At 42.4% G+C, this 14,375-nt stretch overlaps 2 protein-coding genes across 2 annotated transcripts in view; both read left to right on the top strand.

Annotated features, from left to right (window-relative positions):
- Positions 1-8,112, top strand: part of LOC116693483 (protein spire homolog 2-like) — a 35,264-nt gene extending 27,152 nt beyond the window's left edge. Inside the window, 6 exon segments of the mRNA XM_032522487.1 lie at positions 494-639; positions 849-878; positions 880-915; positions 1,930-1,957; positions 4,176-4,273; positions 6,623-8,112. Of these exon segments, the coding sequence (XP_032378378.1) occupies positions 494-639; positions 849-878; positions 880-915; positions 1,930-1,957; positions 4,176-4,273; positions 6,623-7,034 (750 nt within the window). The 3' untranslated portion in view covers positions 7,035-8,112.
- A 3,187-nt stretch (positions 8,113-11,299) lies between these two features.
- The window catches only part of LOC116693404 (beta-2-syntrophin-like), a 24,660-nt gene continuing 21,584 nt past the window's right edge, over positions 11,300-14,375 (top strand). The window contains exon 1 of the mRNA XM_032522353.1: positions 11,300-12,295. Within this exon, the coding sequence (XP_032378244.1) occupies positions 11,566-12,295 (730 nt within the window). The 5' untranslated portion in view covers positions 11,300-11,565. The remainder of the gene's footprint in view (positions 12,296-14,375) is intronic.

Here is a 14,375-nt window from a genome sequence, read left to right on the forward strand (position 1 = left end):
GGCCTCAAAAAGAAAGATGATTGAATATAGGTATATTCAGACAGCCAGTATGAGGAAAAATATGTTTTTTTTTAACAATTAAGCATGTTACCAACGGAGACATACAATCACCTTGTAAACTTATTTATTGTTAAGTTAACAAACAGTTGCCTAGTTACACATCCAGTAGACACAGAGAAACATCAGCATTCATTTGTGCAGCCATTTGTTTATGAAATCAATTATTATTGCTATCCATTTCTTAAGCGTCCAGATTCTGTGTTAAATATATGCAGTGCAGGGGGCGCCCTGGCAGTCCAGGATAGAATGTCCTCAAAAATGCTTACGGTGGAACAAATAAAGTAGTGTTCATAACACAGAGACTAATTTTTGCAGTGTTTTGCCTTTGAGGTTTTAAAGTGTCACATAACAGTTTTTTTGATATCTATTAATCTACTGCTCACTATTGAGTGGTCTGACAGCCGGATCTCCTCTCTTCTTCCGCTGTGTTCAGGAGGAGTTCAGCCACCCTGTGGAGAGTCTGGCATTAACAGTGGATGAGGTCATCAACGTGCGCAGAGTGCTAGTCAAAGCAGAGATGGAGAAGTTTCTTCAGAATAAAGAGCTCTACAGTAACCTGAAGAGAGGAAAGGTAGCGGAGCGCAGCTTCCCTCGCTGCTATTTCTCACTGTGACTGACCGTACTGTACAGTAAAGTGTGTGTGGGGGTGTGTGTGTGTGGTGTTGGTGTGTGTGGTGTGTGTGTGTGTGTGTGTGTGTGTGTGGTGTGTGTGTGGTGTGTGTGTGTGTGTGGTGTGTGTGTGTGTGGTGTGTGTGTGTGTGTGGGTGGTGTGTGGTGTGTGTGTGTAGGGTTTGCTGCTGCTGCAAAGTTAATTTCCCTCTTCTCATGGCCATCGACCTGCCTACTGTGTAAAAGGTATCAGAGAAAACTTTTCCTCTCTCCTGTTCGTGAAATTCTATCTTTAAAGGATGTTTGTTCCGAGGCCATAGCCAGGATTTTAGGTAATACTGGGGTCATAACTCAATATTTCTTTTTTTTTATTAACGGGTTACTTACTGTTTTTTTCAACCCATTTTTCTATGTATTTGTTTCTAAGTGACTGATGGGAACAATAATCTTTGACATTGGTCCAGGAATAAGTGTGATCGCTGCAGTCGGCATAATAAGGCATTGTGCAGTTTGTATTTACATTTTAGAATATTAATCTGAGCCTGTCAGCGGCAAAAACAGAACTTTTAGTGGACGCTACTGATGAAGTACTTTTGCCCCATAAGGCTCCGGTGAACCGGTCTGCAGCTCCTGGTTACAGTGTTCACGCTTAATATAGACCAATGTCAGAGATTGTTGTTCCTATCAGTCACTTAGACATAAAATCATAGGAAAATACCGGCCAGGATGGAAAAAAAGGAAGTTACTCTTTAAGCTATGGTGGCCTGAAATCACAATTCAATTCAATTCAATTCAATTTTATTTATAGTATCAATTCATAACAAGAGTTATCTCGAGACACTTTACAGATAGAGGAGGTCTAGACCACACTCCAGAATTTACAAAGACCCAACAGTTCTAGTAGTTTCCTCCAGAGCAGCAACAGGGCCACAGTGGAGAGGAAAAACTCCTTTTAGGCAGAAACCTGGGACAGACCCAGACCCAGGCTCTTGGTAGGCGGTGTCTGAGTGGCCGGTTGGGGTTAGAATGAAGAGTGGAAATAACAAAATAGAAAAAATAGTAGTTCTTTATACAACAAGGCATTATTTTAACAATTTTAATAGTAAAGCTAATTATTATTAGTGGAAATGATCAACAGCCCAGTTAACCCCCGCCAATTTATCATGGTCATTTTATGATACCAGCTAGGAAAAATCTTACTTCTATCCGTTTGACATTTAGGAACACAGGTGTATTGATTCCTACTTGTTTCTCTGACAGATCGGTGTGCGGCTCCTGCAGTGCAAAGGTAACTTTAAGAACTTATAGTATGTGTCAGTGATGGCAATCAAGTGCTTTTTTCTGTATGCTTCTGTGCTTATTTGGCTATGTAATTGCTTTGCAAAATTGTATATTGTACCATTCAACACATTATTTTAGTTTGTCTAGTCATATGAAATTGTAAAAGGTGTAATCCCAGTGAAATGTAATCCCAGTGCACTGTGTAGTGAAGCGGCTGGTATTTCTGTTGACGTCATTTCTTCTGTTGTTCTTTTGTCGGTTTTTATCTGTTGCCTCAGTCCCAGCCCGTGTTGGATGTCTGGTTCTGTGCTCTGTAGGTTTGAAATTTAGGCTGTTTGTGTGTGTTTTTGTGGTTCTAAATGATGTGTGTGCTGCTGTTTGTTGGGGTGCTGTGACTCATTTGTGTTTTGTAACATTATTTAGTTGAAATACAGAGACTTTCCTCCCCCCAAAACGACCCCATAGGTCATTTGTACAAGCCGCTTAAAACAACCCAAATGTACGTTTCTTGTGGCGGCGACCTCTAGTGGCCGTAGTCAGGTGGCGTAGGATAAGGGGCTACAAAGTCTGCGTAGGGAGAAACCCTGTCTCTGCTCGATCTGTACCTGAAACCAGGTTTGTTCTACACGTCGTACATCCTGCACACGTCCTGTAGATGGCTATTTAGCTGTACAACTAACTGCTAAACTACTTCCGACTCGCTCCACTGGGTTTGAATGCAGCTGCTTGGTGCGTGGCTTAATCAGTTAATGTTCTGAATAAAACAGAATGTTGTCATTTTTTTCTGAAGCTGATGATGAAAGTATCTAAGTATCCAGTTGCCCATGCGCAGTACCGGTCAGGCCGGATGTAGGGATTGGTATGAAAGCCCTCAGCATGAGCGCTGGGCTGTTTGACATGGGGGCCGTGTAATTACAACTCAGGGGTCATTTGCGTGATGCTATTGGGCCCAAAATGCTTTTTCCCATAGACTTGCATACTTTGTTAGAGACCTCTGTAAATCAGCGGATCATTTTTATTAATCTTACATCAACTTATCACTGTGAAAACTTAAATAACCCTTATTTAAATCATTTTGTAATCTCTAAAAGCTGAATGCAGAATTATTTCCTTCCTCTGTTCATTTTGATGAGCCTGAAACGGAGTGGTTGGGAGGGGGGGTTTAAAAAATGAGCTGTGGAAGATCCATTTCATTTTCTACTCAAAAGTCCATCTTTTTTGGTCTCATGCACCACTGAGCTGTAGACACTTCTTTTTATGCATCCACGCTCTAGATCCTACTCTGTGCAAGTTACTCAGTTTGACTTGGGTGCAAAACACTACCCAGATCTTCCCTTCAGCTTCAGCACTACCGGGCCCACAGAGCAGGCGCGTTAGAGACTTAAGCCAAATATATCCAGTATATTATAATGCTCGCCTAGCTGCTAGTGTGGCACGCCCTCAGATCGAGGTAGCTAGAGCGGGGCCCCGAAGAGTTCAGATAGATGCAGCAACATGTCCAGGAGACAGAATCCAGAACTAAAACGTTACGTAAGAACGACTAATTTGTCTTACTCTGAAAGGACTTGCTCCAGTCTAGGTTCTGAAACTGGTTCGGCTTGTTGTGCCTGTGTTTCAGGGTCAGACAGGGGCTCCAACATGTACCGCTGAGCCGTAGCCATGGTGACCAGCTGAAGGGTTGTTGTTCTTCATGACACTAGCTTGCTTGTCATGGCCCCCCCTACTCTGCTTCTGACTGGCTAGCTAATCTTTACCTGAGTACTGCGGATGTGCAACTCCAACAAAAACATGTTTTTTGAAATTCAAACCCAGTAAGCCTATTCTGGTACAACCTCTAAATACAATTCTGAACCTGAAAATGAGCAGAATATGAGGTCCTTTAAAATGCGACCATTACGTTGAGTTATGAGGACATGTGACCCCCCCCTACCACCGGTCGGGGTACTAATTTAGGAAACACTCCTGCGAGACGTATTAGAGGTTAGGACCAATGACCAATGTGGTCGTATGGGTTGGAGGACCTGGTACATCTGTTTGATTAGTGATTTAGATGTTAATTTGTGACTGTGTGTATTTGCTGTGTAGGTGTGGCCTTAGTTTTTGTGTATTTTGAAACCATAGGCTGTACTTGGAGACTCTCTAAATAATTTTATGAAAGCCTGTTGTGTCTCCTCACTCTTTTCTCTGTCTCATTGTTTTCTCTTGTGCCTCTTCCTGTGCTCCAGATGAAGATTCCCTCGAAGAAGATGGCCCATATTCCTGTGTACACTGTAGGCTTCCACAGCGCCCCGAAGAGCCATGGACACAAGAGCCAAGTGTATAAGTGAGTGTGCGTTTATCTATAGACCCACCAGAGAGTGGAAAGGCTCAGTTATACTGTACTCCCAAACGGACAGCTGCGGATACCGCGGGCACGTACTTGTTCTATTTAAACTATCCGCTCTGAGGCTTTTTGGTTTTTGGCCCTTTTTTGAAGAAACAACATCCAAAAATTGTTTCTGTGCAGGTGCATTGGAAAATAACATTAACTTGGTTTTTGGCCCCTAAAATGTTTGAAATGAAATAATCTGAAAAGCAAAAATCTATCTTTGTTTGAAATGCAACCTGTGACGAGGGGTCGCATACTTAATTTTAAGAAATATCACAATCTAAGCACTAGTTTTGTCACAAGGTGTATTGATCACATTCATACTCCTCAAGGTGCCACCCTGGGCATGTTGGACTCTCCATTGGTCCAAAATGGTGCTGCCCTTTTACAAAATTCAACATGTCAGACATGTATCTCATAATCTAATAGACAAACTAGCATGTGCCGTGCCTAACATCAGCATGTTGAACCAGCTGATGGTTAGCTGCGACAGGCCCAGGTTAAATCTGCTCCAGTCTGCCCCCCCGTCAATCTGCTGATTGCTAACTTTGTCCAACCTAAGCACCACCTGCCTCTGTGCTTACCTCAACAGATAGCAGATTGCCTACTCAATCCCTCCCACCCCCCCACAATCCTTTTGTTATATAATCAGTGCAGTGCCTCTTCCGAGGCCTCTTCCGGCCATTATGTAATAATTACCCAGCTGTCATTAATATCTTCACTCCTTGTGTCTGTGTGAAGACAGACAAGGAAGTGAGAGTAAGAGAGGGACTGAAAGAGGGATGAAGTGAGAGCGCTAGACACTGAGATGGAGTGAGAGTGCCGTATGCAGGCCTGGTGTCGTGCTGGTCTGTTGACACCTTTCATCACCACCCGGCCGCACAGCTTCAGGACAGAAATAGGATTTATAACCGCGAATGTTAGCGTTATTTTAATCAGAAAAGATTACCTTAATCTTTTCCTTAGTGACTGTGCTGGTTCCATCCCAGTGCCTCATGTCTTTCTTTTCATTTCTTGCACAATTGATCATGTTGTGTGTTTATGTTAATAATCTTCAAAAGGTAAACATGAAAATAATCTAGCTTTATTTTTTCCAGCTGCTCAGCTGTTACAGTATATTTGTTTCTTTTTGAAAGTCAATCATAATGTATTCACTTTTTAAAATGCTGCCACAAAAAAGATATTAACCCTAATGTATTCCTCGGGTATATCTGACACATAGTTAAAGTTTTTTATGTCAGAAAATATGGGATGTTAAAATTAGCGCCAAAAAAACCCCAACAACAAATGTCTAGAAAAGCAACAAACAATGAAAAGGAAGTCTAAAACAACAGAACATAACGTAAAAAAACGCCCTAAACATTGAAAAAGTGAAAAGATCTTTGGTCTACGGTAAGACAACATAAGCTTTAAATTATAAGTGGCACATTATAGTCAGTAAACAAGAGCCCAGAGTGGGACTGTATATGACAAGTGTAAAGAAATAAAAAAGTAATGGATGAATCTCCCATTGATGATCATCATAATCTCTAACAGGAAAATTCCTACATGCATGAAAAGGCTTGCATCATGTGGCCTATCCAAGGCAGTTTTCCTTATTTAGTTTTAAATAAGTACAACCTCTTTGTTACACTGACCTTTACCTAATATATTAAAATACTAAGATATTAGGTAAAGGTTAAACCTTCTTTTGTCAGACACGATCTCTGCATGAACTTGTTCATCGATGTCAGTCAGAAAGACTGATAACACTAGGCTCGCACTACATACTCAGTGTGTATACTATTGTTAATACTTTTGTGTAATTAAGCTGTAATGGGTACTTTTTGGACACAATAAGATGTAATTTTCAACGTCACTTCCCGAGAGCCCTTGTCATCGGAGACGCGTCACCATGGTAACCCATGTCCACCTGAGCTTTAGCCAGATAATGCTTTAATTACTGAAAAAGTAAGCAACTAGACCAACAGCTTTAAATATGTAGAAATGTAAATCAAAACGCTGGTGACGTTACAGAGCTGCCTCGGTTTGTAGGTTATGAACGTTGTCCATTCTACCGCATTGTATTGTGGGATACTTATGCCAGGTCCAGTATTGCATACTGGGAAATAGTATGCAATTCACATACTGTTTTTTTTTTTTTTTTTACTAAGATTTAGGACAAAAAAATCACACATACAGTGTTACAACAGTGTTAGTGCTACTAATTAGCACGTTAGTAAGGAATTTTGCACACAGCCCATTCCATTGATTGCTCCAGCTTTGTATTCATATAACATGAGAATCCCCGCTGTCCCTCTGCAGGTCCCTGCGCTGCTTATCCCGCCGCTCGGTGGAGGAGGAATTCCCCCACCTGTATGCCCACGGCTGCACGCTGCGGGACATCTGCGCCGAATGCACCAAGTTTGTTGCCGACGTCATTTCCTCCAGCCGCCGGAGTCTGGACATCCTCAACAACACTCCCAAGAGGGAGGCCAAAGCTGCCGCCGCCCCCGCCCCTCAGAGACCACAGCTGCAACGCCAATCACACCTCGACACTTGCCCTGATCCACATTCTCACCAACCTCCCCCTCAGTGTCACCCTCCACCTCACCCACAGTCACAGTGTTACCCCCAGCTCCTTCCCCAGACCCATCAGCAGCAGCGGCTTCACGCGCCTTCGCCGCCTTATTCGCCGCAGTCCCACACCAAGACGATCAACAATGCAAACCAATGAGTAGAGTGAATTACTTTTTATCCATTTCGCCCCCCCCCCCCCCCCCCCCCCCCTCCACCCCCCACACACAACACACACACACCAAACACACACCCTCACTCATAATGAGTTGTGCCCTGCACTACATACACTGTGTACACACACAGAGAAAGTAGGCTTCTTTAAGGCTTCACGTGGTGTATGCACATTAGTAATTCCCATGAAAGTGGTTCAAATTAATATTAATACCTAATCCAGGGAAGGTCCTTTTAAAGTTCTTTAAATATTGTTGGTGCTGGGTTGGAGCTTTAATTGCGTTATTTAATTGTTATGCTGATATATAAACCTAAAGTTTGTTCCCCACGAAGATGTATTCAACCCTTTTTAAAAGAATCTAGCGACTCCAACCACCATCCCCTCATCCAATTCCTAACTACATTATCTTCTATATCTCACCATCTCACCCAGCAGATGTGCACAGAACATCTCCCCCCCCCCCCCATTCACTTTATAGGTTTGAGTAAGAAGCAGTTCTGTCTGTATCGGCCTTATCCGCAGCACCATGACGCCGCTCCCTGATGCTCACAGCAGCTGGGAGGGGCAAGCATATGGGAGGCGAGGGGAAAAGAGGGAAAGTACCGGTGGTTATGGGTAAACACTGTGAGAGAAGGGGGCACAGGTGGTGTTGGGTGGTGGTAGTTTGAGGACAGGCCTGTTAGCTCTCTGTGGTTGCCTTGTTCTTGTCATGAATGTAACATAGGACAGAAACGGAATTGTAAAATGACAAGCTTGTACACACAGCATAATGACTTTTATTTTTTATCATCCAAAAAAGGACTTTAAACGAATGGCTTGCTGCATAACAAGGCTTCTGATGCATTTTAGACGTGCTTATAAAGTCCCAGCTGGAGGAGGTGTGCTAGCAGCGACACTGTGAATGTATCTGTGGTGCTGAAGCTGCAGACTGATGCAGCAGCATGATGATGATGATGTTGTGAAGCTCTCGCCTCTCTCACTCCCCATGGACGCTTCCAAGCTGCTCTGGTTTTGTAAACACTAAGTAAACCTCAACTGCAATAAAATCTAGTGACAAACACGACCAAGTGCTCTGTCAGGGTTCTGCCTGCTGTGTTCCGCCTCACTGGGCTCAGAGCTGCACTTCACAAAGAAAAGAAAAATCCCATTGGTAAAGATTAAATATGCAAAAGTAATAGCCAATGACCCCACTAGGGTGTAGGGTGATTAAAAGAGCATTTTGTTGGTACATACAAAACCACTTTTAATCAAAGACCTGAACAAAACTTTTAAATTACTCTTATCTCATCTGAGGATACCTTATTCTTTTTCCAGGATTTTATGTTGGAAAGATGGCTTACCCTCACTGCAAATAATATGACAACTATATAGATGTGTTGTACAACGGGCAGGGTGCCATTTTGTTGGCCAGTGGCAGTCTCTCCATGCAAAATGAGCATGTCCATGCAGAGTGATGCAGCAGTCTGTGTACTTTATGTCTGTATGTGTGTACTATGTTGTGTGGAATTCTTAAAAGAACAGATAGTGTTTGGCCAAGAAAAATCTTAACAACTACAATAGATAGAAGAACTAAGCCGGGAAATAGTCTTGATTAGTTAGGTATTTGAACTAGATATTTACACAATACATAGAGGTCCTAATGTGAAGCCACATCTTCATTTTCTATCTATTTCCTTCTGTTCTTTAGTGTAGAACTTGGAAGTGAAAGTCAAATTTCCAACATCTATATGATGCACTTCCTGCCACGCACATCAGGATTGCCTCTAAAACCCATTTTCTTGTTGCCTTTCTCCTTCCATTATTACCTCATGACTTAAGTTGCATCCCTGACTCCTCCACTCCCTTCCTCACGTCTTCCCACCAAGGACGCACGAAGAAGGGAGGCAAGTGCACGAGTCAGGGATGCAGTTTAAGTGCTATGGGACGTACGCTAACACTACAGAGTAAAACAGCAAACTCAAGCATGAGACATACACATGGATAGAACCAGGAAAACTAGAGAACACAGAACACGGGTAACACACAGCCATGAACAGGGAAACATTAACAATAACACACAGGGAATGAATAGACAACATAAAACAGGAAACTGAAGACAAGACAGTGGGGACAATACTACAAGGACTGATAACACAAAGACAGGGTGAGACAAGCAGGTAAGGACTACAGAGAAACATGAGCCAGTTAACAAGGAAACCATGAACTACTTAAATAAACCGGACAAATCCCATCAGAAAAGCACAATGAGAGAAACCGTCAGCAATGAGTGCATCGCCTGACCTCTGGTATTTGATGCTGTCGGCAGGTTCAGAGGTCTGTGACCAGGCTAATGGGATTAACATTTGTAAATCCTATTTTATTTCATTTAATTAGCCTGTCCAGTGAACACACATTAGGTTTTCCATTACTCAACTCACCACATTGTTTGAACAAGACAAGGAAACTGGTACTGTCCTGCTAAACAAACTCCGTTTTCTCTTATCAGGGACAGCTGTCTTAAAATAATGCAACGCAATATAACAACAGTAAACAACAGTAGATCCTTCCACATGTTCAGTTTTGGACTAACTGTTTTAGAGAGATATTACTACTACAGTATGTGGTCATTTTTGGGGTGCTGTTGTATAGATTTAAAGTGGCCAGTGTAATGCAGCATCTCTTCATAGATAGACCGAGCTTTTCTAACGTGGCGGTTGCAGCAGCTGAGTTCTTTTCATTAAAAATAAATTTTCCTTGAGTCCAATTTGACCCGTTTTCAAAACAATTCTTCAGAAAATAGTTTTGACCTGGGGATATCCTGGCTAATATTTGACCTATACATTACCAGTCTAACATAATCCAAAACAATTAACATTTTCTCCTAATTTTACTCAGAAATTACATATCATTTTAACGTTGTTTTTTTTTACCTTGAATGCAAAAAGTAAGTGTAAAACTAGTTCAAAAGAGTTGGAATCAACTTGGCTAAGAAGATGTAAGTCCGAATTTGGTGGTACTTTTTATGCTTTATAAACAGACAAACCAGACCGGGTCAGTTTTGCAGAGGGAGGACAACACGAGGTCAGGAGATTAAATAGACTTGGTTTGGTCAAACGTCCAATGTAATAATTCAACTGCTTCTAAATAGAAGCAAAATAAGCCGTGAAATCGTCCCAAATTCCCATTGACACAGGCCCCTTTAATCTGTCTTTTAATTGAGCTTTATTTATTTATGCATGTATCTGTCTTATGTAGGTGTATGTTGGTACGCACCACGTATCGATTATGAGATTCAGGATAGTGCTTCCTCCGCTCCTCATTATTTGTAGTGAATGCTGGGTTTATCGAGTGTTTCCTTTTATTAAAAAGCTGCATGTTACTTTGTTTGGTTTCTGTGAAGAACTTTGTGTTGCATTTTATATGTATGAAAACTGCTATACAGCTTCTTTACTGTCTAGAATCCAAGCTAAGTGTCACCTGTGGCCATGTGATTTGGCAGAAAATCTGGATAGAGACGTTGTATTAAACACAATAACTTTCCAGTTAATGTACAATCATTAAGAAACATGTTATAGTGTCTGTCTGAGTTTCAAGTCAGAATTATGAAAAAAAAAATCCGAATTCTGGGACAAAAGTCTGACTTTTTTCTCAGAAGTTTTGACATGACTCTCAGAATTATGAGTTTAACTCAGAACTCACCGGTGGCCCTAACCCTCTTCCATACACCTTTATAAAGACTCAGAGTCTATCAAACAAACCGAGCCAAAGCATCGTGATTGTTTGGATAGAGATGTTATTAGCTTCAAGGACATAGTGAAGTGCCAACAGTTGTATCTTTCTACTTTGGGCAATCAATGCCATTAAAACCTCCCAGCATATGGAATCAAAGTGTAGGCTATAGTAGTCAGCAGTATCCATTAATAGAGCCAACACAGTGAGCTTTGGCCCCAGTTAGTGGATCTATAATGCCCCGCCCCTACCATCATGAATAAATGATCTACAGGTCTACATGTCTATTGGCTGTCTCTGTCTTTCTGTCTCTCATCGGCTCTCAGTTCACTCTTCACATTCACAAGCTGTGTGAAGATACAATGAAGTATAATGAAACCGCAAGCTAGGTGATTATAATTTCGAAATAAAAGCAGATTTCATTTTAGTCGTTTTATCACTCCAAAATCTGACCCAAAAGAAGTGCCCCGTGTGTGCCTTTTATTTTGAAAGATCTGAACGGATATTGTGTTGTTTTTGTTCTTGCTAACTTCCCGGTGGAAGTCGGACAGCTTTAGAGCTTGAACTCAACAACAAGCCTTCAGGCTGGCCCGTCACAGCCAGTTGTTCTTTTCTTTTCCTCTCCCTCTTTTTTGGGAGTCCCTTTCTGTTTTTTCTCGCCCTGGGCCTGCAGTCCCAGTGTGGGTGGGTGTGTCGACGCGGGCCAGTGTAGCCTAGTCGCTGCTTGTGCGCACTCTGAAAAAGAGGAAAAAGTTGATGATGAGTTTAGAGTGAAGCGGCCCGCCTCGGAGCAGGCAACCGTCTCGGAATGGCAGTCTGGACCCGAGCGGACAAAAACGGTCAACTGGACCTTCTGCTCCGCGACCGCTGGATCCGAGTGACCGCCGAACTTACCCGAGAAACGCTGACTTTAACGGCCGAAGCGGAGCCACCCGGGCAGGGGGGCAATCACTGGGACTACAGCAACTCTTCGGCGGGCCTGCGAAATGGCATGTCGAACGGAAACGACCCGGGTACGAGTCCGGGGAACCTTGGACGTGGTCACACCCCGGGTCAGGACCAACTCCAGAACCAGAACCATGGGGGTATGGGGCGCAGCGGCAGCCCGGGGCGCGGGGTTGTCAGTCGGGGTCAATACGACGGCAACTACGGTCTAAACAGCCCCGGGAAGTACCCGAATAACGGCACAAACTCTGACTTCGGAAGCCCCGGATCTAGCTACGGCAGTCCCGGGTCCAGCTTCGGGTCGAGACAAGGCGACGTTCCCGTCAGTTTGGACGGGCCCTCGGAAGCTGTGCGTAAAGTTCGAGTTGTCAAACAGGAGTCTGGCGGGCTGGGGATCAGTATCAAGGGGGGGCGCGAGAACCGGATGCCCATCCTCATTTCCAAGATCTTCCCGGGGCTCGCCGCCGACCAGAGCCGGGCTCTCCGGGTAGGCGACGCGATCATGTCGGTGAATGGGAACGACCTCCGGGAGGCAACACACGACCTGGCGGTCCAGGCGCTGAAGAAGGCGGGGAAAGAAGTCACGCTGGAGGGTAAGTTGGCCAACGCGAGAGCGAGGACTTGCTAAGGCCAAGATTAGACTCCTTCGGTCTGGTGACACACCTCTGTCCATTTCTCCTTTTTCAAATTTCCAGTTATTGGCATAGGTGTGGATTTGATACTCTTTTTGTATATAGGCCTACACAAGCACATATCCGTGTGAGTCCAACCTGAACAGGGAATATATTATCAGACAGACTCTAAAACATGAAATATTTTAAAGAAACAGCATGGAGCACTAGTTGCTTTGTCCCTAGTACATCAAATACAGAGTGGCTGTATTCAAAGTGAATGATGTCCTGTTCTAACCCCTTTTTATAAGTAGGAGTAGAAGAGTAGGAGGATGCCCACTGGCATCACTCAAGCTTGGTGAACTTTCTAGACTCCACACATGTTCCGTGGGGTTTTAACTTTCACCACACAAATACCCATCCCTATAACACGTTGGTATAATATGAATAATAATATGACCTTGTTATGATATAACAACAGACATGCTGCCATAAATCAAGAGGCAGTTACAGTCCATCTTTGACAGAGTTTGAATAATCTCATGAGAACTGAAAGCTTTTGATTTGGGGTAAACAGGAAAGAAACCCAGTTGTGGTCCCAGTCCCAGTTAGAGACACTGTACTGTGTATATTTGAATGGCTGTGGGCTGCTGGGGACAAGAGGGCCCTGTGGACGGCAGCAGGTCCTCTGTGTGTCCACTCTGAGACAGTTTATCAGCATGTTCATTTTGGCCAGTATCAGATATAAGAAGTAATATCTGTAAGTACTCCAGTCCAGTAAACGTGTTACTGCAGACGGGGGCAGGTTACAATTACCATGTTTTGTGGTCTTTGTAGTTTTTTTTGTCTTGTTTTCATAGTTTTTTGTCCAATACGACTGATAAAAAAACTGAATGAAACAACTTTGGCCTTAGATTGATCTTGTTTAAAAACAGCATTAATCAATCAATATAATTAATATTACTACAGCATTGAGTCATATGACTGTGTAATGTGAAAGTGAAAGCAACTAGCAAGAAAAGAAAGTCAAACGTCTAGCAGCTAAAGGGCCAGATTATTGTCTCAGGGGTTGGTGGAGACCAAAACAGAGCAAAAGGAGCATGAATATTGGACTTAAAATTTTTCATGTAGCCAGAAACACAACTCCAAATGAATGTTGCTCTGTCTGCAGCATGTTAAAGTACATTTTTTAACTTTATAAGCTGGAACGATATGGTTGCTGTATATCTCGTGGCTCATTGTTTAAAATATTTTTCTTCCCACCAGTGACAATCATTATTTTCTTTCATTTTATTTGTAACCTTTATTTAACCAGGTAAGCCAGTCGAACACAAATTCTCATTTGCAACAACCACCTGGCTAAGACTTCATAGAGTTACATATTAAAAACGCAAAATATAAACATACAAAATAGGTAAAGAGTCTCCCAAAAATACAGATCAAACATAGAGTCAGTAAACGTAGTAGTATGGCAGTAATGCAATACAATACAATAGTCCCAGTAAAAATACTGAGTAGTACAGTATATATACAGATTGTGCAAATGGTATTATGCAAAAAGAGCAATAAATAAGTATTAAACACGTGACAGCAGTGCATGTGAGAATTTGCCATTATACAATGGAGCATAACAAATAAAAGAGTGAGTGTGCAATATTTAATTAATGAATGCAGCTCAATAAATGACATATTACACTCTTTTACAACATTAACTTGATATGGAGGACTGTTGAGGGTTTTGTCTCCAAGAACGTATCATGTTCATATTATTATTATTATTATTATTATTATTATTATTAGCAGCTCCACACGACGGTCTGCTGAAGGTTCCATAAATATATCCACATATCAAAAAGCTTCAAGTTGACTCAACTTCAGATTGAAGAACCGTTAAACATACGTACATAGTGACAAATGTGTACTTTAGATCACGTGTCAAACTCAAGGCCCGCGGGCTGAATATTTATCTTATATTATGTTATGCGCCAAACCCCAAAAAGGGAAACTGTTTTTCTTGATTTGCTAAATTCTTTGAATGGAAAAGAAATCAAAAGTGTAAAAA

This window comes from Etheostoma spectabile, chromosome 8 (genome assembly GCF_008692095.1).
Source record: "Etheostoma spectabile isolate EspeVRDwgs_2016 chromosome 8, UIUC_Espe_1.0, whole genome shotgun sequence".
Lineage (NCBI taxonomy): Eukaryota > Metazoa > Chordata > Actinopteri > Perciformes > Percidae > Etheostoma > Etheostoma spectabile.